The sequence below is a fragment of the Epargyreus clarus genome, unplaced genomic scaffold (assembly GCF_041222505.1).
Source record: "Epargyreus clarus isolate Ecla_fem2 unplaced genomic scaffold, WU_Ecla_fem_2.2 ptg000016l, whole genome shotgun sequence".
Classification (NCBI taxonomy): Eukaryota; Metazoa; Arthropoda; class Insecta; order Lepidoptera; family Hesperiidae; genus Epargyreus; species Epargyreus clarus.
In genome coordinates, this window is record NW_027332224.1 from 2,220,350 (window position 1) to 2,245,280 (window position 24,931).

The 24,931-nt window shown below is 35.8% G+C and overlaps 1 protein-coding gene across 1 annotated transcript in view; it reads left to right on the forward strand.

Moving 5' to 3' along the window:
- The first annotated feature begins 507 nt into the window (after window positions 1-507).
- The window catches only part of ced-6 (PTB domain-containing adapter protein ced-6), a 64,547-nt gene continuing 40,123 nt past the window's right edge, over window positions 508-24,931 (forward strand). Inside the window, exon 1 of the mRNA XM_073081381.1 lies at window positions 508-725. Coding sequence (XP_072937482.1) covers window positions 637-725 — 89 coding nt within the window. The 5' untranslated portion in view covers window positions 508-636. The remainder of the gene's footprint in view (window positions 726-24,931) is intronic.

The window sequence follows — 24,931 nt, forward strand, 5'->3', positions numbered from 1 at the left end:
TAAGGACTTTGGCCTTAGGGGTGGGGTAAAAACGCATAAAATTCTCTATATGATTACATTGTCATTTTAATATGAGTAATTCGAATTTGAACAAATCCGGAAATAACCGGTTTGCATAATACATTCATTGTATTACAACACACCTGGGTAAAAGTGGATAAAACTAGTTCTTACGAGGTTTATTTATTCTGGAATAAAGGAGATGACAACTTTAATACTATTAGTCTAACAGTGAGAATAAGTGCTAGAAAATGACGGAAATTATATTGTTGATTAGCATTTAAAATGTTTTTAACAAATAACTGTTTTTTGCCAAACAAATTTTTGATTATTTTCCGTTCCCCCAATAAATTTCAAATCGCCATAATCGCCAGGCGGAAATCAACATGAATGACTGATTCACGCATAACACCATTCAATTATCAATGACAACAACCGTCACATGTTATCTGACGCTGCGCTCATCTTTAAATTTACATCTATAAAATATAATCGGTCACTGGTCAGTCCGGCATTGCACGGTTAGGAGTTGGACGTGTGCGCGGTAAAAATAACACATCCTCCTCGCTTAGCCACGTGATCTAAAATAAAGCGAATCGCTCGACGTGAATTCCAAATTCAAAGTTCAGTGCAACAATGATGGCGGAAGGTGATGTGCCATTGGTAACTAGTTATGGCGGCAGCGAAATCGAGTGTGGTGCTAATGGGACCAAGAGGAATAACAGGTCGGCTTATGAACAATATTTTTTGTTTTTTGTTAAATTTAGATGGTCGATATTCGTCTGTTGGTTTCTTTGTTCGCAATAAAATAACGAAAATTGAAATTAAATCCTTTTAAGGAATTATAAATAAAATATCATTACTCATTTACCTACAATGAAGAATTTACCTTACAAATCGGTCAAAGTCAGCGCGTTCTATTTTATTTTTTAAGTTATACCCACATTATTTTTACATTTGGCGTATGGAAGAAAAAAATTAAATTATTTTTAATTACTTTTTTATTTTCGAATAAATCTCGCTAAAATTAAATTTCGAATAAATCTTCCTTATTTTTTATTTATCAAATGACCTAAGGACGTATTTTGTTTGTGGAATTTTTAAACTTTATGGTATTATTAATTAGGTTTTTTAAGGAAAAAAGGACAAAGATAATTATCTTGTTATTCCTATGTCGAATACAAAGAATATAAATTACGGCTATATGTTTGCTAAGATTTTTAATTACCAACAAAATTACTGTAATTTGGTGTTTCCTTTCAACAGTAGAGGTCGGAGTTTTTGTAAGATCTTCACCTAGAATCTATAATGAGGTCGTATGGTAATGCGATGAGGTATTTGTTTTTAAATAATTCACAGTGTGTTTATAACTTTATAACAACACCGGTTTGGTGACGCTTTATTTTGATGAGACGCGATTTTTTCTTCCTTTTTTAAAATGGAATGTTTTGTTATGACACATAGTTTTCCGTATGTTTGTGCCATAGATTAGTAAAGATACTTCGCCGCCTTGAAATTGAATGAAGCCACAAACGGCTTATTAGTAAGTTCTTTTTTTGAATTCATGACAAATAGAGAAAATTTACGAATAAATAACTAATACTGCGTAATTTACATAATAAATAAATAATTATTTCAAATATTTTAGGGACATTTTAGCACGGAGACGTGGCAAAACTTTTTTACGCAAATATTTCAATTGTCAAAACTGGGTACATTTTCTTGTTAGGAGTGAGTAATCTTTATTAATCTATGGTTTGTGTCCACAAAATTAGAAAAGTAAACTACATATTGATTTGAATTTTTTACACAATCTTTCATGTCTATAAAATAATGTTTTATATAATTTTCATCACGAAGTCCTCACAGAAAATATCAGAATAAGACACAGCGAAGCTAGACTGGGTTTACTAATACGAAATAGTTCTAATGAACTTAGTTGACGTAAATTCCCTACTTTTTGCCGAAACTATTTATGTTTGTTCTTTCGTGTTAAATCCGTTTTCTTTGTTACTGTTTGTTCTAAGATTACTTCTTACGAACAGTCTCACAATTATTTATCGCAAGTTTTTATATATTTCTCGGATTTTAACAAATAACTTTACCAATACGCATTGGACCAGTGTGGTCAAGTACCCTTCAGGCCTCCCCAAGTTTTGGTATTTGACCTGTGCCCAGCAGTGGGACATTAAAAAGAATACAAACAAATATATAGTTAGAAAACTTTTCATTTTGAAAACATATACTAAAAATTATATATTTAACAACCAACATTATAAAACGCTATATTTGCCATTTTAAACATCGTCAAACCATTTTACGTATTTCCCTAAATTAAAGCAAAATCTCCCTATATGGCAACACTGGGAAGCAATAAAACAATATGTCACTACTGTCCTATTTTCGTACAAGGAAAGTTTTGTTTGAGTAACTGTTTAAGTAAATACACGTGTTTATACGTAATGTACACGCGTCATTTGACAATTAAATAAAGTTTATGATGAAGTATATGATGCTGATAATATGCAACGCTATTGTTCGAATTTATTACTTTTCTTACTTCAACTTTCATGTATATAACATGCTCTTTGTACTCATAGATTAGTAAAGATACTTCGCCGCCGATACTTTTTTTGAATTCTTGACAAATAACAACATTTTTAGACAAAATTTACGAATAAATAACTAACACTGAAAGAAAGAAAGAAAGAAACCATTTATTTTACATGCTATACAAGTTACAACATACAAAAGAAAATAATAACAATGGAAGGGATACAATAAAAATAATAACAAATAAAATAACACGTGACGTAAACGATACAGTATAGCAGCAAAAATGGTCGCACTCAGTCTCTGCCGATGCCTGTGAGAAATAACAGACTCCGGCGACTGGTTTTCAGTGCGGCCCTGTACGTCGTGCAACTCTGACCAACGATGCCACACCAATTACACTATACTAAATGTATTATCTACAGTAAATAACTAAAAAAACAAAAGTAAATAACAGAAAAATGAGAAAGAAATATGCGTAATACCTCGTGTAAACCTACAAATATACCTAAATAACATGAAGTGTTACTAAACTTAGTAATGTACACAATAAATAAATAATTATTTCAAATATTGTAGGGACATTTTAGCACGGAGACGTGGCAAAACTTTTTTACGCAACTATTTCAATTCTCAAATGTATGTATGTACGAAATCACTATGAGACCCGCTTAGACAACGATTATCTAGGTCAGCATATTGTCGTGTAGGTACGAATTATGCCAATAATTATACCCATCTTGTCCTAATTAGCGATCTCTAATTTATTTAGATGCATGCGACCTTCTTGGTACCTCGCATGCCTATCAGTAAGTAATATTATTCATTTTTAACCGACTTCAAAAAAGGAGGAGGTTACTCAATTCGACCGTATATATATATATTTTTTTTTTTTTTTATGTTTGTTCGGCGATTTTTTCGCGATGCCGCGACCGATCGATATGATTCATACACCATTATATGCGGCTAGTTTCACAGGGGGACCCCCTGTGAAACTGAAAATGTGAAATTTCCCTTCAGAAATATGTACTAAAGCAACATTTATTTCAATTATTTTTTACTTTGTAGTGACATAGAAGTCGGTTTTATTTTTTTGTTAAATTTTTTTTTTATGATCAGTCCATGATATTGAAGATCCATGACTGTAATGCTAGTTTCTGTAGATAGAACCCTCTGTGGTTCGACTCCGGCGGCACCACCGCCACACCTATTTCTGTTATAACAGCAGTGTTAAGCGCTGCTGTGTTCTGGTTTGACAAGAGACATACTTATACCACGCGTTTCAACTTAGTCCTCAGGGGTACTTGCTTTTCGCTTCTATGGTAGCAACGCATCTGTGGCCAATGTTAGGTAGGAATCTAATCTTATCGGGGGTTGATTACAGTTGTCAATGGGTAGTTGCCACTTACCATCATTCTTTAATATTATTAAAAGAAATTATAGGTACATGATTATCCATTATATGAAGGGATAGAGCCCTGTGACAGACAGATAGATAGCGAAGGCTTCCTAATAGGGTTCCGTTTTATTTAGGTACGAAACCTAAAATTAAAAAATTGGTAAGATCGACTCGCTCTTGACCATTCTAAAACGATATTAAAGAACGTATGAGGATTTTAGAAGGTTTTAAATCTAAAATATAAAATTCTCGTGTCACAGTTTTCGTTGCCATACTCCTCCGAAACGGCTTGACCGATTTTGATGAAATTTTTTGTGCTTATCCGGTATCTATGAGAATCGGCCAACATCTATTTTTCATCCCCCTAAATGATAAGGGTTGTTCACCCTTAACATTTTTCGGGTCAGCTAGTATATTTATAAATTCGAGACCTTTATTTCAGTCTTGTTAAGAAAGAATAATCTAAACATTGTAAGGAAACAGTTTTTGTTATAACTTATACATGAACACGTTTGTTTATTTAAATATAAGATACTCAGAATGATATCATGTTTGTGTTCTTATACTACTATTCCTTGGTTTAGCAAACATTGAAATGGTATTTACGTAGATAATATATTTCTTAGAAGAATCTTGCATTTAAAGATGTTTTAAACGTGCTAGATGTTGATAGCCTAGTGGTTAGGAAACTCGGCCTCTCGATCGAGGGGTCCGGGGTTGAAATCCCAGGCACGCACTGATTATTCAAAGTTATGCGTATTCGAAATTAATTATCGCTTGCTTAAATGTTTAAGGAAAAATATGACAAAACCGGCACAATTCAGCGGTTTTATAAAAAAATATCAAAGGTTTGTGAAGTCTACCAATACGCACTTGGCCAGCGCGGTGGACTATGGCCTAATCCTTCTCATTCTAAGAGGAGACCCGTGCCCAGCTGTGGGACAGTAATGGGTTGATGATGAAAGATGTTTTATGTAATGGATTTCGCATCTTTAACCTTAGATGGTTAATATTATATACTAGCTGACCCGGCAAACTTTGTACCGCCTCAAAATGTATTTATAAAATATATTTCATATAAAATATAGCCTATGTTGCTCGTGGATAATGTAGCTTTCGAATGGTGAAAGAATTTTTAAAATCGGTCCAGTAGTTTTGAGCCTATTCATTACAATCAAACAAACAAAGATTTCCTCTTTATAATATTAGTATAGAAAATGCGAATGTACGTTTGTTACACTTTCACGTTTTAACTACATAACCGATTTATGACAATATAAAATTTTGTACACACGTTGTCAGGGGTTCAGAAAGGGCCATAGGGTTCACCCGACGACCCGCGTGGCGGAGCGGTCACCATGCCGGTCTGACGCGCAAAGGGTCCCGGGTTCGATCCTCGACCAGACATCTAAATGATGAATTTAGATTTCTGTTTCTGGGTCTGGGTGTTTGTGTGTTTGTCTATGTGTGTCCATGGCACCCACGACACTGAATCCTAGTGTGGGGCTGTGAGTGTAGAAAGCGTTTATTTATTTATTTATTTATTATTATTTACGACCAAGTGTCATTAGTTTTTATCATTCGAATACGGAACCCTAAAAACGAAATGTCGCTCTGTAATCAATATACAAAAGAACGTAATTACAATAATAAATTGAAATGAAAGTGTAATATATATTAATGTGACAATTAAATGTGATTTATAGTTATTACTTATCTGAGGTCGGTTATAAATACCCTTTTCTATCTCCTCATGTGCATTTTAATTCAAAAATCAGAAAAAAAGCCCGAGTCATTTCCAATGGACCTTGTGACAAAACTCAAAGAAACTAAACATACTTTTCTGAGGCGTTCCAGCTTAGTCCTCAGGGGTAGCGGCGCATCTGTGGCCGATCTCAGGTAGGAATCTAATCTTATCTGGGGTTGTTCAGATGTTCATTGGCGGCAGTAGCCACTTATCAGGAGGACTGCATGCTCGTCTGCTACTCGTATATTATACAATTAATTATTATAGTTAAAAAACTAAAAACCACGCTAAAATCGCACAAGGAAAATCATTAATCCTGATTCCTGACGATCCTGATGTAGTGAATGGGATAAAATTATTAAAATCGTGTATTTTCATCGGTTCTTGATAATTGTTCAAAATTTTAAATTAATTGGACCGTTCAAAGTGGGTAAAAATCGAGTTCAAAGTTTCCGTTACATACATACATACAGGTCAAGCTAATAAAAGCGTGGTAAAAACATAGATTAGTGATACTTCGCCGCCTTGAAATTGAATGAAGCCACAAACGGCTTATTAGTAAGTTCTTTTTTTGAATTCTTTACAAATAAAAACATTTTCAGAGAAAATTTACGAATAAATAACTAATACTGCGTAATTTACGTAATAAATAAATAATTATTTCAAATATTTTAGGGACATTTTAGCACGAAGACGTGGCAAAACTTTTTTACGCAACTATTTCAAGTCTCAAAACTGGGTACATTTTCTTGTTAGGAGTGAGTAATCTTTACTAATCTATGGGTAAAAAGTAGAATCTGCTTTATATGGAGTTAGTCACAGATATTAATGACAGAGCAATTGACAATATCACAAACTTGTTCATGCATTAATATTCAATTTAATCAATTATTTATCATTGTCTAGGAAATACGTCATTACATAGTTATGTTAAACTTCTTTGTTATCTAACTCTTTGTTAGGCTTACTGAAGGCGGAAATATATGTACAACGCATATATACAGAGTGTTTATTTACAAGTAAATCATAGATTAGTAAAGATTACTTGCTCCTAACAAGAAAACCTTTTGACAGCTGTCACTGTCATCTATTTTCGTGTTTGAAAATGATGAAATATTTAAAAAAATGTAGTTTTTAGATCATTTACGAATAAAACGATATTTCTTCGCACTTTTTCTTCGATTTCGTGTCTCAACGGCGCATGTCGGCATTATTCCGCGAAAATTACACCATGACAGCCATTAAACGACAGAATTGTCAGCCATTTAATCTTTTTACTTTACTTTGTATTAGTCTCTATATTTCACTACTTTAACTATTCGAAAAAATTAATAACTTTAAAAAATTTAAATTTAATTTAAATTAAGCCACAAACAAGTATGAATCTACCTTTAGGATCTAACACGCACATTTGCGGAAGTGGCCAGATTATGCAGTGTACGTATTATACTCGCAAGTGTGTACTTTACACACATTAGCTATTGTCGTCATTGTGTATTTAATTCGATAGCTGTGTTGCTTATGCGAAAAATATGAACAGTAGCTAGTAATATTGGTTCCCAATAATTTGCCAAGTATAAGTCGAACTCGCACATGGAGGCTTCCGTACCACTAAATGTTTATTATTTTTTACTTATTTTTGTTCATTTTATTAACTTACTAGTTGACCCGGCAAACTTTGTACCGCCTCCAAATCTATTTATCAAATATATTTCATTTAAAATATAGCCTATGTTACTCGTGATAATGAAGCTTTCGAATGGTGAAAGATTTTTTAAAATCGGTCCAGTAGTTTTTGAGCCTATTCATTACAATCAAACAAACAAACAAAGTTTTCCTCTTTATAACACTACACTAAGTATAGATTTCGCGTCAAAAATCCGCAATTTTGTTTTTTCAAACACCTGTCTAAGGACATTTGATTATTTAAGACGAATATTACTATGAATTTACTGTCGAAATCCATTCAGCCATTTGCAAGATTTGAAATTATAAAGAAACGAGCTTTTGCCCGCGGCTTCGCTCGCGTTACGAAGTAATATTATTAACTAAGAAGATTTATACAAACTTTTATCCCCTTGGGGGTAGAATTGATCGAAATCCTTTCTTAGCTGATGCCTACGTCATAACATCTACCTGCATGCCAAATTTCAGCCCGATCCGTCCAGTGGTTTGGGCTGTGCGTTGATAGATCACTATGTCAGGCAGTCACCTTTGAGTTACATATATTTAGATTTCGCGCCAAAAATACGCCATTTTGTTTTTTTTTAAACCTGTCTAAGGACATTTGGGTATTAAGACGAATATTACTATGCATTTACTGTCGAAATCCATCTAGCCATTTGCACGATTTGAAATTATAAACAAATTTGCAAACATACACGAAACGCGCGAAAAATAACCCTTCCTTGGCAATTTATTTATAGTTATCTATTCATTCACTCATAATAACTTATTCCAATGAGATCGATGAACGAGTAAGTGTCAGCCATCTTTAAAAGTAATTAATAAAGGATTTCTATTCAAGAAACTGGTAACACCTGCGTAAATATAAAAAATAAACAACCTCATACAATGGATTCTAATCTTTTGACAAACAACTTTATCTTGATTGCAAAACGTATAAAATAATGTACAGATAAAAGACCGCGAAATGATTTCCACAGATTATTAATCACTATTAAGATGGTAAAACCTGGTACAGATTAAATATTTTTTTTATAATATTGAAATAGATATTATGTGGCCTGTAACCAACTCCATATAGAATAGGGATTGCTGAAGTCGATCAAAGATCCTTTGCTATTCCAGGAGGTTACTACCATCTCTTAACACAATATTATTTTAAACATACTTTTACTTTTTTTGCATGAAATTTAACTTTTTAAGCAAAATACATAGATTAGTAAAGATTACTCACACCTAACAAGAAAATGTACCCAGTTTTGAGAATTGAAATAGTTGCGTAAAAAGTTTTGCCGCGTCTCCGTGCTAAAATGTCCCTAAAATATTTGAAATAATTATTTATTTATTACGTAAATTACGCAGTATTAATTATTTATTCGTAAATTTTCTCTAAAAATGTTTTTATTTGTCAAGAATTCAAAAAAAGAACTTACTAAAATAAGCCGTTTGTGGCTTCGTTCAATTTCAAGGCGGCGAAGTATCTTTACTAATCTATGGCAAAATATGACATTTTCAGTTGGTTTTTTACAATGGATAAGCGAAAAATTAATAAGGGTTTAAGTTTGTTCAACTGTGTATGACGGATTATTTTACTGTTTTAAGGAGGAAATAAAACTTTCCTGAACTATGGTGGTTTTTAAAAGATGGTGGTAGGCCCCCTGAGGATTAAGATGGTCGCCTCATATACATGTGAGACTTACAAGTCAGCCGGCATCCACACCTTAACATCGAAACGCTAGAACTACTTCACGTTAGAAATAGGTGTGGCGGTGGTGCGCCAAACTGCTAGTCCGCTCTGAATATAGAAATGAATGGCGTCATCATAGCAAATTGTATGATTACACCTACACGCAACAACTTCAGAGCGGACTAGAAGTTTGGCGCGGAAGATACCTCCCCTATCGGACTATACTGGTTCTACCACCTTTAATTCACTTTAAAATGAGCAGTATAAACAATAAAAATTGCTTAGTTAAAAAATCAGTGTCTTATAGTTAGGTACTTTTGATTTTCACATATACGCGTATAAAAAAATAATTATAACGACGAAGATGCGACGAAGGAAGACATCGCACAACCTAAATATAGAAATTGCATGATTTAACATAATTTGAGCAGTTATAATTTACAGGCATTTGATATTTCATGACACAGTTAAGCGATTTATCGTAAATTAATTATGTTATCCGATATATGCGCAAATATGTGGCATAATTTCATACTACCATACTGATTAAACTGTTACAACGCACAGCTGTTAAGATGGCGGCGGGGTCAACGACCGTTTGACAACAATAGGCGACCATGTTGGAATTACGTAAATAACTGTACTTAAATAATTTTACTTTGTCTTAATTTTTCATGGAGTAATGAATTGTATTGATTTTAAATGAAAATTATTGGCAAGTGCGAGTTTAACTCGCACATGGGTTCCGTACCATAAAAATATAATATATTTTTCTTATTTTTAGTATTTGTTATTATTGCAGCTTATTGATAACATTGATACGTATAGATATCTCACCGCCTTGTAATTGAAGAAAGCCATTAAATGGCTTAAACGGCTGACAGTTCTGTTAGCCATTTAATGGCTGTCATGGTGTAATTTACGCGGAACAATGACCAAATGTGCAGTTATGTGGTGCAAAAACACGAAATCGAAGAAAAAGTGTGGAGAAATATCGTTTCATTCGTAAATTATCTAAAAACTACATTTTTTAAATATTTTTCAAACACTAAAATAGATGACAGTGACATTTTCAATTGTCAAAACTGGTTACAGTTTCTTGTTAGGAGTGAGTAATCTTTACTTATCTATGTTGTAGATAACGTGCGGCCAGAAACATGCGTGACAGGAAAAAGCCCTCAATTTTTTCAATGAAATATCTCAAAATTTTAATTAAGAATTATTTTAGTCGAATTTAGAATACTAGTAAAGGGATAGACGTTTAATTAATATTTATCCTCAAACGTATTATAATGTAATATTGACACAGCAAACGAACTGTAACAAGGAAATATAATTCGGTTACTGAAATGAATTAACATGATTTAATGAAGCGGGCTATCAAACATAATTATGCCAACCGGATATTCACTTAAGTGTCATATATCGTATTTGACGACTCGCGTGGATGAGCGGTCACCATACCGGTCTGACGCGCAGAGGGTCCCGGGTTCGATCTCCGGCCAGACAGATTTCTAAATGATGAATTTAGGTTTCTGTTTCTGGGTCTGGGTGTTTGTGTATGTGTCTCTGTATGTGTCCATGGCACCCACGACCCACGATACAGGGAATCCTAGTGTGGGGCTGTGAGTATTGAAGTGTGTTTAAGTGTTTAAGTATCTAAGTTAAAAGTCCTAAACCAAAGTTTTATTAAACGTAGACGTTTTTATAATATTGGAGTAGCAGACGAGCATGCAGTCGACCTGATGGTAAGTGGCTACTGCCGCCCATGGAACTGTAATCAAACCCAGACAAGATAAGATTCGTACCTGAGCTTGGCCATACATGGGTTGATACCCTTTCAGAATGTCTCGGATAAGTATCTACCTTACCGCACCCTTCAAACCAGAACACAGCAACGCCTAACACTACTTATAACAGCAGTGAAGCGCTGTTGTGTTCTGATTTGAAGGGTGCGGTAAGGTAGATACTCGTTATTCCTCGGGGGTAGCGGCGCATCTGTGGCCGATCTCAGGTAAAAAAATCTAATCTGGGGTTGATTACATGTCCATGGGAGGCACTAGCCACTTACCGTCAGGTCGACTGCATGTTCTTTTGCTATTTTAAAAAAAACCTAGTCTATAAAATGCATAGATATTAGTCATCGACAGACAAAATTCAAAACTAAATAGTTTCGCCAGTCATTATAAGTTCATGGACCATTCCCCGCTCTCTTTCAAACCGGAATATAAAATAATAGGCAGTCTAGCTATTTAGTGTTAAAACTTTTTAAAACAACTTTTTAGGTTGTAAAACTTTATTATTGGACGTGGAACCGCTATTTGGCAGCCTAACTTCGTAGTGATTCTTTATAATATAGTAGTAGCAGACGAGCATGCAGTCCACCTGATGGTAAGTGGCTAATGCCCATGGACATCTGTGATCTACCCCAGATAGATTCCTATAGTCCTCGCGAAACTACTAATCCGCTCTGAAGTTGTTGCGAGCAGGTGTAGTCGTACAATTTGCTATGGCGACGCGATTCATCCCTATATTCAGAGCGGACTAGCAGTTTCACGCGGACTATACCTGAGGTCAGCCACAGACGCGCCGCTACCCCTGAGTAACCTTGAATGCCTCGGAAAAGTCTGTCTCCCATACCACATCATTCAAACCAGAACACAGCAGTGCTTAACACTGCTGTTATTAGACAAAAATAGATGTGGCGGTGGTGCCGCCGGAGTAGAACCACAAACAGTTCTACCACCTTCGAAATATGTTATAACAGTAGTAAGTTTCTGTGTTGTATTTTAAAGAGTGTGGCAAGGAAATGTAATTGTTTAATCCTCAGGGGTAGCATCACATATGGCCGACCTCAGGAAGAGGTCATTTTCATTTTAGGGCACTTTACAGACTTGCATAAGTCGTAAAGGCCACTTACCATCAAGTGTACGGCTTCCTCATTTGACAATTCGATCTAAACGTAAATAATTATAGTTTAAAAACTAAGAACCACGCTAAAATCGCAATGAAAATCGTTATTCCTGACAATAAGGAAAATGGGACAAAATTATTAAAATCGTGTATTGTCATCGGTGCTAGATAATTGTTCAAAATTTTAAATTAATCGGATCGTTCAAAGTGGGTGAGAATCTAGTTCTATGATTCCGTTACATACATACATACATACATACATATTAAAAGCGTGGTAAATTTGCAAAAAGCGTATGTAGTTTCTTGTAATAAGGCTTTCAATTTAATTTATGTATTAATTATATTAATAAGAAGTTATCTTATATATTAAATTGTTTGTTTTGCGTTTCAGGTAATAACTGCAATATAATTTGGCGTCATTTGAAGAAATATAAAGGTAAAGGTCAAAATACTATCAGATATTAACAATTTATTAAATTATCCTAAGTAAATTCGTTTTGAACGTCAATAATTGACCACTAAGTGGCGAAAGAAGGTGGTAGAACCCTTTGTGGTTCGATTCCGGCGGCACCACCGCCACACCTACTTCTACCTAATAACAGCAGTGTTAGGCGCTGCTGTGTTCCGGTTTGAAGGGTGTGGTAAGGGAGACAGACTTTTCCGAGGCGTTCCAGCTTAGTCCTCAGGGGTAGCGGCGCATCTGTGGCTGACCTCAGGTAGGAATACGTAATTCTATCTGGGGTTGATTACAGATGTCCATGGGCGGCAGTAGCCACTTACGTCAGGTGGACTGCATGCTCGTCTGCTACTCCTATATTATAAAAAAAACTAGCGCACCGGACCTCCGACTTAATCCACCACTGAATAAAGACACAAACTTTGTTAAAAAACAACGTTTTAACAATTCTATCGTCAACAATAATCAGTGAAAGTCACAAATGTGTGGCTAGCACAAAAACAATCAGTTTTGCATTAAAGTGAAAAATCTTGATTTCGTTTTCCCACGCGTAAGGCAAAGTATCTCCCACACAATTAATATCAAATAACGCTAAGAAATTACTTAGTAAAATGATTTTGTATCTAGTACTCAGTTAAGAAATGGTTAAAGAAAACATAGTTGTGATATGCGATATACGATATTTATATTTGCGAACAATTCGCCGAGTAATTCGCCGAATAATGACGAATATGTAAAAAATCAAGCATAGAAACACATTTTGATTTGCATTAAAAAACCTATACCTCGTGGAAAACGTATGTCAATAGCGGCTAGTACGGAATACACCTCAGTAGGTTATTTACATGTATTCGCATTTATTCGTCTTTACTTGTGTATCTACACGTTACAATTGTACTCCCTAAATAGCGGCGCATCTGTGGCCGACGTCAGGTAGGAATCTAATCTAATCTGGGGCTAATTACCCATGGGCCATATCCATGGGCGGCAGTAGCCACTTACCATTTGTGGACTGCATGCTCATCTCTTGTTATATTATTTTTATATACCTAAAAATCATCATCATCATCAGCAACCCATTACTGTCCCACTGCTGGGCACGGGTCTCCTCTCAGAATGAGAAGGATTAGGCCATGGTCCTCCGCGCTGGACATGTGCGTATTAGTAGACTTCACATACCTTTAAGATTTATTTTTAATCTCTCAGGCATGCAGGTTTCCTCACGATGTTTTCGTTCACCATTTAGTAAGTGATAATTAATTTTTAATACGCACATACCTTTGAAAAATCAGAGGTGCGTGCCTGGGATTTGAACCTCAGAACTCAGGATCGAGAGGCCGAGTTTTTTTAACCACTAGGCTATCACTGCTGCTTTCATCTGCTGCTACCTAAAAACAAATACACAAAGTCCTTAAAATCACATATTTTGATAATTAATTCCTTAAATTCATATATCTGGAGGCACGGCAGTGCCTCCGCCAAGTCGAGCCAAAAGAAGCGGCACGGTTTCATTTATTTTTTGTAATTTCGAGATTTGTAATTAGGTTTAATAATATTTAATTACAGAACTAAAAACTTTTAATTAATACTAACAATTTGACATGATTATAATAATGTGCAATATTATTCGGTCGTTGGGTCATTGCCCTCTGTAGGGTACTAGTGTCACACAGTTTGATTAACAAAAAAGGAATTTGCATAAAATTATAGTAACGAACGAGCATACAGTCCATCTGTGGCTGGATATCTGTAATCAATCTCAGATAGGATTAGTTTTACCTGAGGTCGATCACAGGTTATCCCTGAGGACTAAGCTGGAATGCCTCGGAAAAGTATGTCTCTTACCACACCCTTCAAACCGGAACACAGCAGCGCTTAACACTGTTGTTATTAGGCAGAAATAGGTGTAGCGGTGGTGCCGCCTGAGTCGAACCACAGAGGGTTCTACCACCTTTTAAACATTAGGTACATTATAAAAGCAGTGATAGCCACGTGGTTGAAACTCTGGTTTCGATCGAGGAATCCGAGATTCAAATCCCACCTCTGATTTTTCAAAGTTATGTGCGTATTAGAAATTAATTATCACTGGCTTTAACGGTAGAAAACATTGTCAGGAATCCTGCATATCTAAAAGATTTTAAGCAAAATCTTAAAGGTATGGGAAGTCTACCAATACGCACTTGGCCAGCGCGGTGGACTATGGCCTAATCTATTCTGGAAGGACCCATGCCCAGCAATGGGAGTAATGGGTTGATGATGTTGAAGTTATAAAAACAATAATTGTAGCCTAGTGGTAGAAACTCGGCCTTTCCATCGAGGACCGAGGTTCAAAACCAAGTCTCGCATCGGATTTTTCAAAGTTATGTGCGTATTAGAAATTAATTATTAGCTTTAACGGTAGATAACAACGTGAGGAAGCATGTATATCCAAAAGATCTTACAAAAGTTCTCAAAGGTATGTAAAGTGGAAGACGACCCGCGTGGCGGAGCGGTCACCATACCGGTCTGACGGGTCCCGGGTTCGATCCCCGGCCAGACAGATATCTAAATAATGAATTTAGATTTCTGTTCCTGGGTCTGGGTGTTTGTGTATTTGTCTATGTGTGTGTCCATGGCACCCACGACACAGGGAATCCTAGTGTGGGGCTGTGAGTGTAGAAAGCGTTTATTGATAGATGGTGTGTGAAGCGTGCCAGCAGCACTACCCTTAGTATTACTTTTTATTATTATTTTTATTAAAGTCTACCAATACGCACTTGGCTATCGATTAACTATGGCCTAATTCTTCATTCTGAGAGGATTCATGCCCTGCAGAGGGACAGTGAGGGGTTGACGATTATAAAACGGACTATCTCTGTGCAACTTAAAAAAGTATCCAAAAGATCTTACAAAAGTTCTCAAAGGTATGTGAAGTCTACCAATACGCACTTGGCCAGCGCGGTGGACTATGCCCAAGTTCCCATCCTTCTCATTCTGAGAGGACCCATGCTCAGCTGTGGGACAATAATGGGTTGGCGACATTATAAAACAAACTAAGTCCCAGTGTAACTTAAAAAAGTTTTCAAAGGTATGTGAAGTCTACCAATACGCACTTGGCTATCGATGGACTATGTCCTAATCCTTCATTCTGGGAGGACCCGTGCCCAGTGGGACAGTAATGTATTGAAGACATGAAACCTGTCCCATTGTAAATGGACCTTCCACTTGTTTAGTTACATGACGTGTAGACGTTTCATTGTTTGTTAAAACAAGTCACGGATTATAAAATAAAATGACATACGTTTGTAAACATTATAGCGTTTCGAGAAGCAAATTTTATTCGATTTTCTTGGATATAAATCTTATTTTTTATATATAGGAGTAGCAAAGGAGCATGCAGTTCACCTGATGGTAAGCTGGACCCATGGACATCTGTAATCAATACCAGATAGTGTTAGATATTCCTACCTGAGGTCGGCCACAAATGCGCCGCTACCCGTGAGGACTAAACTGGAACGCCTCGGAAAACTATGTCTCTTACCACACCCTTCAAACCAGAACACCAGCGCTTAACACTGCTGTTATAACAGAAATAGGTGTGGCGGTGGCGGAGTTAAACCACAAAGGGTTCTACCTTTACTATAGTTGGCATAGATAAGTATATATCTCACCGCCTTGTTATTAATGGAAGCCTTTAAAAGGCTTAAACGGCTGTCATCTCTGTCAGCCGTTTAATGACTGTCATGGTGTAATTTACGCGGAACAATGCCGACATGCGCAAAAACACGAAATCGAAGAAATATCGTTTCATTCGTAAATGATCTAAAAACTACTTTTCTTTATTTTCAAACATGACAGATGCATGACAGTGACAATTCAAATTGTCAAAACTGGTTACATTTTCTTGTTAGGAGTGAGTAATCTTTACTAATCTATGATATTTGGTTGTTTCTCAATTTAAAAAAAACTTAACTAAAAATATGTTTATTAGGCCTTAACACACTAAGTCTTGAAACAGCTAATTTCTCAGAACGCAAGCAAGTCCGTATGCCCTAGTTAGTCCGCCCTGTAGAAAGTTGGTCAGATAGGCAATAGAAATTGACGTAATAGCCGTCAATTTCCATCGGTGTTCGATCTGATTGACATTCCGCGCCATTTCCAATCTGTTACGTTTTTCTTTAGTGATTTAGATTCTTGGGTTTTTGACCATTTTGACAGTGACAAGCAATCTTTTCTGTTGGATGTTTATATTTTTATTAAATTGATACTCTGTGATTTATACGCAAATTTAAATAATTTGTATAGTCTGCGTAAAACAGCTAGTCCGCTCTGAATATAGAAATGAATCGTGTCGCCATAGCCAATTGTATTACTACACCTGCTCGCAGCAACTTCAGAGCGGACTAGCAGTTTTGTCGCGGACTATCTTACATTTGTGTGTGAGAGTGTATGAACTTATGTAAGGCTTACTGGTCCCATTATAAAAATATTGGTCACAGAAGGAGTAGCGGACTTCTATATTATAAAAAACATATGTATAATGTTTTAGACCGTGAAACGGATTTTAATATAATATGAGATGTCGTTGGATTCAAGTCCGCTCTGAAGTTGTTGCTATGGCGACGCGATTCATTTCTATATTCAGAGCAGACTAGCTGTTTTACGACTGTATGTACCATGAACTATGTTTTGCAGTCGGATTTTTATTTTCATAATTGCTTCAAATTAATTAATATTGTACATTACAACTTCGGACAAAGGATTTTAATGCTAAATACTAAATGTAGGTGCAATACAGCGCTGAGTTGCTTTTAATCACAATTAAAAACGGCCATGACACCAATCGGGTTTTGTAACTCAAATTGTAAAAAATATAAACAATGAAACATTATGTTCTGTAATAAGTAATTTAAAATTATCTAAAAGGATATCCGATATGTATGAAATATCGGTTTTCGAAATGTTCCGTGGTTCAGATTTCAGATATAGTACGTCACTATTTCTGCTTTACAATGCCATTATCTAGGGCTCAATAGGGATGTTACGGTTATGATATTGTATCTGGATACGTAAATTAAAATATTATTTCGGTTTTAGGTACGATTACGGATGTATAATTATTTTAAATTATTCGATACATTCACTTACGAATATTAGACGTTCAAATATTTTTTTCTTATTCATTTTCGCCATATTTTCGCATACCAGAAATTAGACAATTTGTATTATGCAGAATTTGTTAAATTTTGAACTTCGGTTCGAAAAACAATGGACAGACTGATTATTAATAACGGAAGTATGGTTATTATTTTTTATCTATGACTGCATCGCCCTATGAAGAAAAAATAACAACAATTTCCCGCCAAGCCGCCATGTTGTTCAATTTATCTGATTCCCATGGTTTTAGAATGATAATATTTCTATCTGACTGTACCTCCGTAATTATAAAAAGTAATAATAATTTCTGTCTTCAACGTTCTTATTCGAAGCTTCAACGTCATAAATGTAAAAAAAAAACAAATAATTTCCCGCCAATCCGCCATCTTGTTCAACATTCAAGATATCCGATCCGCGAAGTTTCTGAACGATAAAATATTTACTAATACGGATATTATTTTTATCTATGACTGCGTCGCAAAAAAAAAGAAATAAATAATTTCCCGCCAATCCGCCATGTTGTCAACATTCATGATATCCGATCCGCGCAGTTCCCGACACACGACACGACCGATGGTGTTACTAAGACTTCACTTTCATTTAATTAATGTAACGGGAGAAATTGCAATGGCGCCACTATGAGGCCCGCCGCCTGCGTGAACCATTTCTAATTTGTGTTTTATTTGCTTATATACTTCATAGATTAGTAAAGATACTTCGCCGCCTTGAAATTGAACGAAGCCACAAACGGCTTATTAGTAACTTCTTTTTTTGAATTCTTGACAAATAAAAACATTTTTAGAGAAAATTTACGAATAAATAACTAATACTGCGTAATTAACGTAATAAATAAATAATTATTTCGAATATTCTAGGGACTTTTTAGCACGGAGACGTAGCAAAACTTTTTTACGCAACTATTTCAATTCTCAAAACTGAGTACATTTTCTTGTTAGGAGTGAGTAATCTTTACTAATCTATGATATACTTGACGGTTTTTGTTTTGAAAACGAAATTCATAAATATTATCATGGCTTTGTTAGAAGTTGACCTTAATTAAAAAGGACGGGTAATTGCTTAAATTCATTAGCAAAAAGAGGTCATTTTTTTCCCTCGTCCTATCCTAAGGGGAGTTATGAGTAAATAGTCTTTGAAATTCGTTTGCAAGAAAGGTTGTCCTGTTTCTAGATGTTTTTTTTTTCTCATCTATACTCAAGGGGCTCTGATCCCAATATACTTCATATACCTCATATTTACTTTCGTTATTAAATAAAAATCTACATCGTATGTGATATATTTTGTTCAATAGTTCATAAAATCAACTAGTCAGACATGCACACACAGTTTAATATTTGACTGATTGAACTATTTTGAGATTAATTTGTATAGAAACTAATGTAATGTAGGTAGGTTAAGGAAGTCAATGATATCTCTACATAATAATTTATATACCTACATCATGGCCCAAAACAAAACAAAAATGTTTTTTTTTTTTAAATAATTTAAAACTTAGAATTTTTTGTTAGAAAATAATTTAAATCTATCTGGATCTATTTAAAACTTACAATGATAGCATTTCAAAACGTAAAATACATTCACAGTTCCTGAACGAAAGGTCACCCGTTCAGTTTCAAGATGGCGGGTGGCGCGAAAACCGTTTGAGGTTAAAAGTGAAAGAGATCACGCCTCCATTGTAACAAGTGTTGAGAATTGGAGGCGAGGTACATGAACTGTGGGATTGTTAGCGACAGTTATGCTCAGACTTACACAAGACGTTCCGATTTAGTCCTCAGGGGTAGGAATGGTGTAGCTGATTTCATACAAGGCGTTCCAACTGAGTCCTCAGGGTATCAACGGATCTGTTAACCTTGGGTAGCTAGGCGTCCTCTTTTTAAGGTCAATAAAATTGTAATCTTATATATAAAATTCTCGTGTTACAATGTTAGTTACCATACTCCTCCGAAACGGCTTTACCGATTTCACCAAATTTTACATGCATACTCAGTAGCACTGAGAATCAGCTACTATCTATTTTTCATACCCCTAAGTGATAAGGGTTGTTCACCCTTAACATTTTTTATTTATATGGCAACACAACGTTTGCCGGGTCAGCTAGTGATCTATATACATAAATGTAAAGTTACTTTAGAGAAATAAAAAAAATGTACACGTTCTTGATTTTTCTACTTATGATCTTCTTGTCCGATGATTTTTTGAAGAACCCATTATGGTTATACTCTAGAAGCACCATCGCCACACTTATTTCTGCTTCAAAAGACAGTGTTAAGCGCTGCTGTGTTCTGGTTTGAAGGGTGTGGTAAGAGACATACTTATTCCAGGTTCCAGTCTTTGTTGTAGGAGTAACGACACTTTTGCGACTGACCTCTAGTAGGATTTTGATCCTGTTTGATGTTGATAACAAATGTTCTTTGCCGGCAGTAGCCACTTACGATCAGATGGACTGCATGATCGTTTGCTATTTCTATTCCATATGTCCATAGGCGACGTTTACTATTCAAGGTTATTAAAGTTGGACGCCTACGATGGGCAGGACATGTTAAAGGAATGGGTGAAACGAGAGTACCCAAACGTCTATTAAATGGTAAACCAGATAGGCGAAGAAAATGTGGAAAGCCTAAATTTAGGTGGCTAGATGGAGTTGAACAGGACCTGAAGTCTCTGGGCGTGACGAAATGGAAAGAGAGCCAAGAATAGACCAGACTGGAGAAATATTCTGGAGAGGCCAAGGTACACGCGTGGCTGTAGCGCCTTAGATGATGATGTCGTTAACTGCTTTCCATCAGGTAGCACGTCTGCTTTATCGTTAGGTTCAAATATAAAAAAAAACTTAAAAATGTCTTATTTCGTTTTCGTGGGACCCCTAATTTCAAGCGTAAATAAGCTTGTTAAAGTGACGAAAAAATAAGGTAAATGAATCATACAAATACGCTTTCAAAGAATCACTGATCTACATATGTGCCACTGTGTTGATACACTGTAATCTCCGGAACCGCCCGATTTCCATGAAATTTTGCGAGTGTGTATAGTTGATTCCGGTTATACCATAGTACCATACTTTGTACTGAATGGCAGACGACCTTTAACACTGTTTTTTTTTATAAATTAGTAGCAATGATAATGCAGTCCACCTGATGGTAAGTAGCCACTGCGGTGAGGACATCTGTAATCAACTGCAGGTAGAAGTCTTCAGGTAGGTCACATATTGTCCCTGTAGTTCCGGGACTAGAATAGGGCTACGGTATCCCCTGCCTGTCGTAGGAAGCGACTAAAAGGGGGCTTCCGGGGTTGCGGGCGGCAAGAGTGGGAGCTCGAACCGTCCAGTAAGCGATCCCGGGAAGGACAGCGGTATGTGTGGCCGCATACCGTCGTAAACACTACATGGTGTAGGAGGAGCGAAAACTGCTCCCCCAGGGTAGAGCCCGTTGGGCATCGCGCTTGGAGGGCTCCGGTTGTGTTCCGTTGGAGATCCCGGAGTTCTCCAACAAGCGTTGAGGACGGCCACCGGGGGGGTTTTAGTGCGGTAAAAATCCCACATAACCCGGCGTCGCTCCCACGTCGTCGGGTACCTTTTGAAGGTTCCCCCTCGAGAGAAAAAAAAAGGTAGAAACAGGGGGAGGACAGTGCCTCTAAAGTCAAACCACGAAATTTAAATTGAATTTAAAATTTCATAACAAAAATAAATCAAATATTTTATCATTCTAAGCTCTAAAAATTCGAATAAAATATTCCTTGCCTCTAAAACAGTTCGACAAAGCAAACATTCCCCAGCGAAGCCCAAGCCTCTAAACATTCGACATTGATTTCTGTATCAAATTCATACTAATCTTTGATCCAAAGTTTAAATGTCGTGCTAGGAACGGTGTCTAGGTCACAACGCTATAATATCGACACGCTAAACATTAAATAAACAAGCCAACAGACTTCGAACGCTTACGTCATGTAACAAAAAGTAAATAAATATTATATGCATCATATCGGCGTTAGAACCTATACTATCAATGTTAATACATATTGGAATAAAATAAAAAACTAAATAGTAAAAATTGTAGTGTTAAACTTGGTAGAATCCTCAACTTCGACTGCAGCGGCACCGCCACACCTATTCCTGCCTAAAAACAGCAGTGTTAAGCGCTGCTGTGTTCTGATTTACAGGGTGTGGTAAGGGTTGCATACTTTTCCGAGGCATTCCAGCTCAAGAGTAGCGGTGCATCTGTGGCTGACCTCAGGTAGGAATCTTAATCTTATCTGGGGTTGATTACGGATGTCCATGGGCGACAGTAGCCACTTACCATCATGCTGCATGCTCGTTTGCTCCTCCTAACAACAATCGAAACAAGATCATTTGAAAAAACACACACCCTATATTATTCCAACATCGCATAGTGTTACTTACAAGGATCAAATTCTGGGAAGTAATGTGAAATGGCAAACTAAAGAAAGTCTCATTTTTAAGGAAACAACGAATTATTTGGAAAAAAGGACTATTTCGATATTACAACCAGACACTTCAATTAAATTTATTTCTACATATTAATCGTCTAAACATAACGCAATTATCTAAAAAACAAAAACACACTTATCATATTTCCGTGGAACTCGCAAAATACCCCACAAGCAACACACATCAATAACAAACGTAAAAAACATTAAAATTCAAGGTTACGCTAAACTTTGATATAATATTATGTACGATAAAAATTGAACGTTGAACTGTTAGTGGCTATTTATAGTTGTTTAGTAATATAACTTGATGTAGATTGAAAAAGGAAAAGAAATAAAGATATTAAGAAAGAAAGAACAAAAAAATATATAAGTGTCGAATAGATAACCTCTCTTCCTTGAGGAAGTCGGTTAAATAAAAAAAAATGTATGTATAAATCGTTCAGAATTTAAAGTTTACGATTTTTTTTTTTGTGTTTTGTATATCGTTGTTAACCCATTACTGTCCTACTACCGGGCACAGGTCCCTCAGAGTGAGACGGAATCAGGTCATAGTGCACTGTTCAAGTGCGAATTGATAATTTTGTAAACTCTTGGAAGAACTCTGTAGTTTGTAGGTTTTTTTCTTAGGTAGGTAATATTTCCCTTCAAATTTTAAACACATGAAAATTATTTTTTAATACGCACGTAACTTAAAGGGTTGAAGCATTGAACCTTCTGATTGATGCCAAGTTTCAGTCACTACTATCACTGCTTTAAATTTTTCTTTTGTGTGTATAAGAAATTAATTATCATGTAGACAAACATCAGATAAAGGAAAACGTCGTGAGCAAACTTAAAAAGTTCTCAAAGATATGTCTGTGCGACTCATCATAATTCGTCAAGAGATGGTTCTGCACGTTTCTGTATCACGCTATCGAAGTTTTCTAAACATCTTGCATATACATAAGCTCCGAACTGAGTCTGTTGGAGCACGGCCGCTCTCCGGGCATGATCTACTTTATATCCCCCATACATAGATTAGTAAAGATACTTCCCCGCCTTGAAATTGAATGAAGCCACAAACAGCTTATTTTAGTAAGTTCTTTTTTTGAATCCTTGACAAATAAAATCATTTTTAGAGAAAATTTACGAATAAATAACTAATTTACGTAATAATTACGTAATTTACGTAATAAATAAATAATTATTTCAAATATAATAAAAATGTCCCTAACATTTTAGCACGGAGACGTGGCAAAACTTTTTTACGCAACTATTTCAATTCTCAAAACTGGGTACATTTTCTTGTTAGGCGTGAGTAATCTTTACTTATCTATGCCCCCATATGCTTGGCTTATTTAAAGTTGGACCTGGTAACAAAGCAGACGTACCTGATAAAAAGGAGTCAACGTCGCCTATGGACATTTGCAACATAAGAGGAGTCGCCAATGCATCACCTTTGTAGTAGAGCTGTTATGGCACCTTTTTGAATCCCGGTTGCCGAATGTCTACCAAGATACACTCGCCTAGCGTGGTAGATTGACATAAATTCTGCCTTGTGAGACCCTTGCCCAGCAGTGGGACTCATCATCATCATCATCATCAACCCATTACTGTCCCACTGCTAGGCACGGGTCTCCTCTCATAATGAGAAGGATTAGGCCATAGTCCACCGCGCTGGCCAAGTGCGTATTGGTAGACTTCACATACCTTTGAGATTTTTTTTTTATAAATCTCTCAGGTATGCAGGTTTCCTCACGGTGTTTTCCTTCACCGTTTTTAGCAAGTGATAATTAGTTTCTAATAGCAGTGGGACTACAATATATATATTTAGTATCTAGTTTGCTATTAAACGTTATGTTATCACTCATATTTGGGTTCATACGGTCAGTTGATATGCTCGACCTAATTTAGTGAAATTTAAATTGACTAAGTTTATCGCTGTATAGGTTACTTAAGTCTTCCTTGCCTAATTAATTGATATTCTTATATTTTGTATATTTTTTACTATATTACTAGCTGACTCGGCAAACGTTGTGTTGCCACATAAATAAAAAAATGTTAAGGGTGAACAACCCTTATCACTTAGGAGTATGAAAAATAGATAGTACCCGATTCTCAGAACTACTGAATATAAAATTTGGTGAAAATCGGTAAAGCCGTGTCGGAGGAGTACGGTAACTAACATTGTAACATGAGAATTTTATATATAAGATTACATAGTACAGTTTAATAAATAAAGCACAAAACTCCATAGATATTTGGTCAAGTGCGAATCGGACTTGCACATTGAGGGATCCGTACCACCATCTTTTTATTTTTGATGTGAAACATCTATAGCCGCACGTAAAACCGATTTCTGGCGTGGCGACGCATGCCGTGACGCTATACGATGGTATATATATACAGTCGTGTGTACGGTGTGGCGACGCGTCGCCATGCGGATCGTAATATTTTATTTTATCATTATGACATATTTAGTTCCTATCACAATATGTTCTTTTCTGCATATTACTTTTACAAAATAATGTCGATGTTTCACATCTGCCAGGCGTCCCGTGACGGCTCACATTGTTTTTTATTATTTTTTGGTACTATATCATAGGTATTATATCATAGCAGTAAATACATAGTGCAAAATTTGAACTGTCTACCTAAGGTAAAGTCACCTATTTCCGCGGTATTTTCAAAACTAGAAAGAGCGTTAGATATTAACCATTCACTAAGGCATAATAATTAATTGGATAATTTTATAAGAAACTTATAATATTTACTCTTGAAATAGACCGCATATTTTATTATTAAATATTTATTTAAATAAGAATTCAAGATAAATATGAACCAAGTAAGAAAAACCTAATTCCGATAAAAAACCTTATTCCGATGCAATTGGTCCCTAATTCCGAGTAT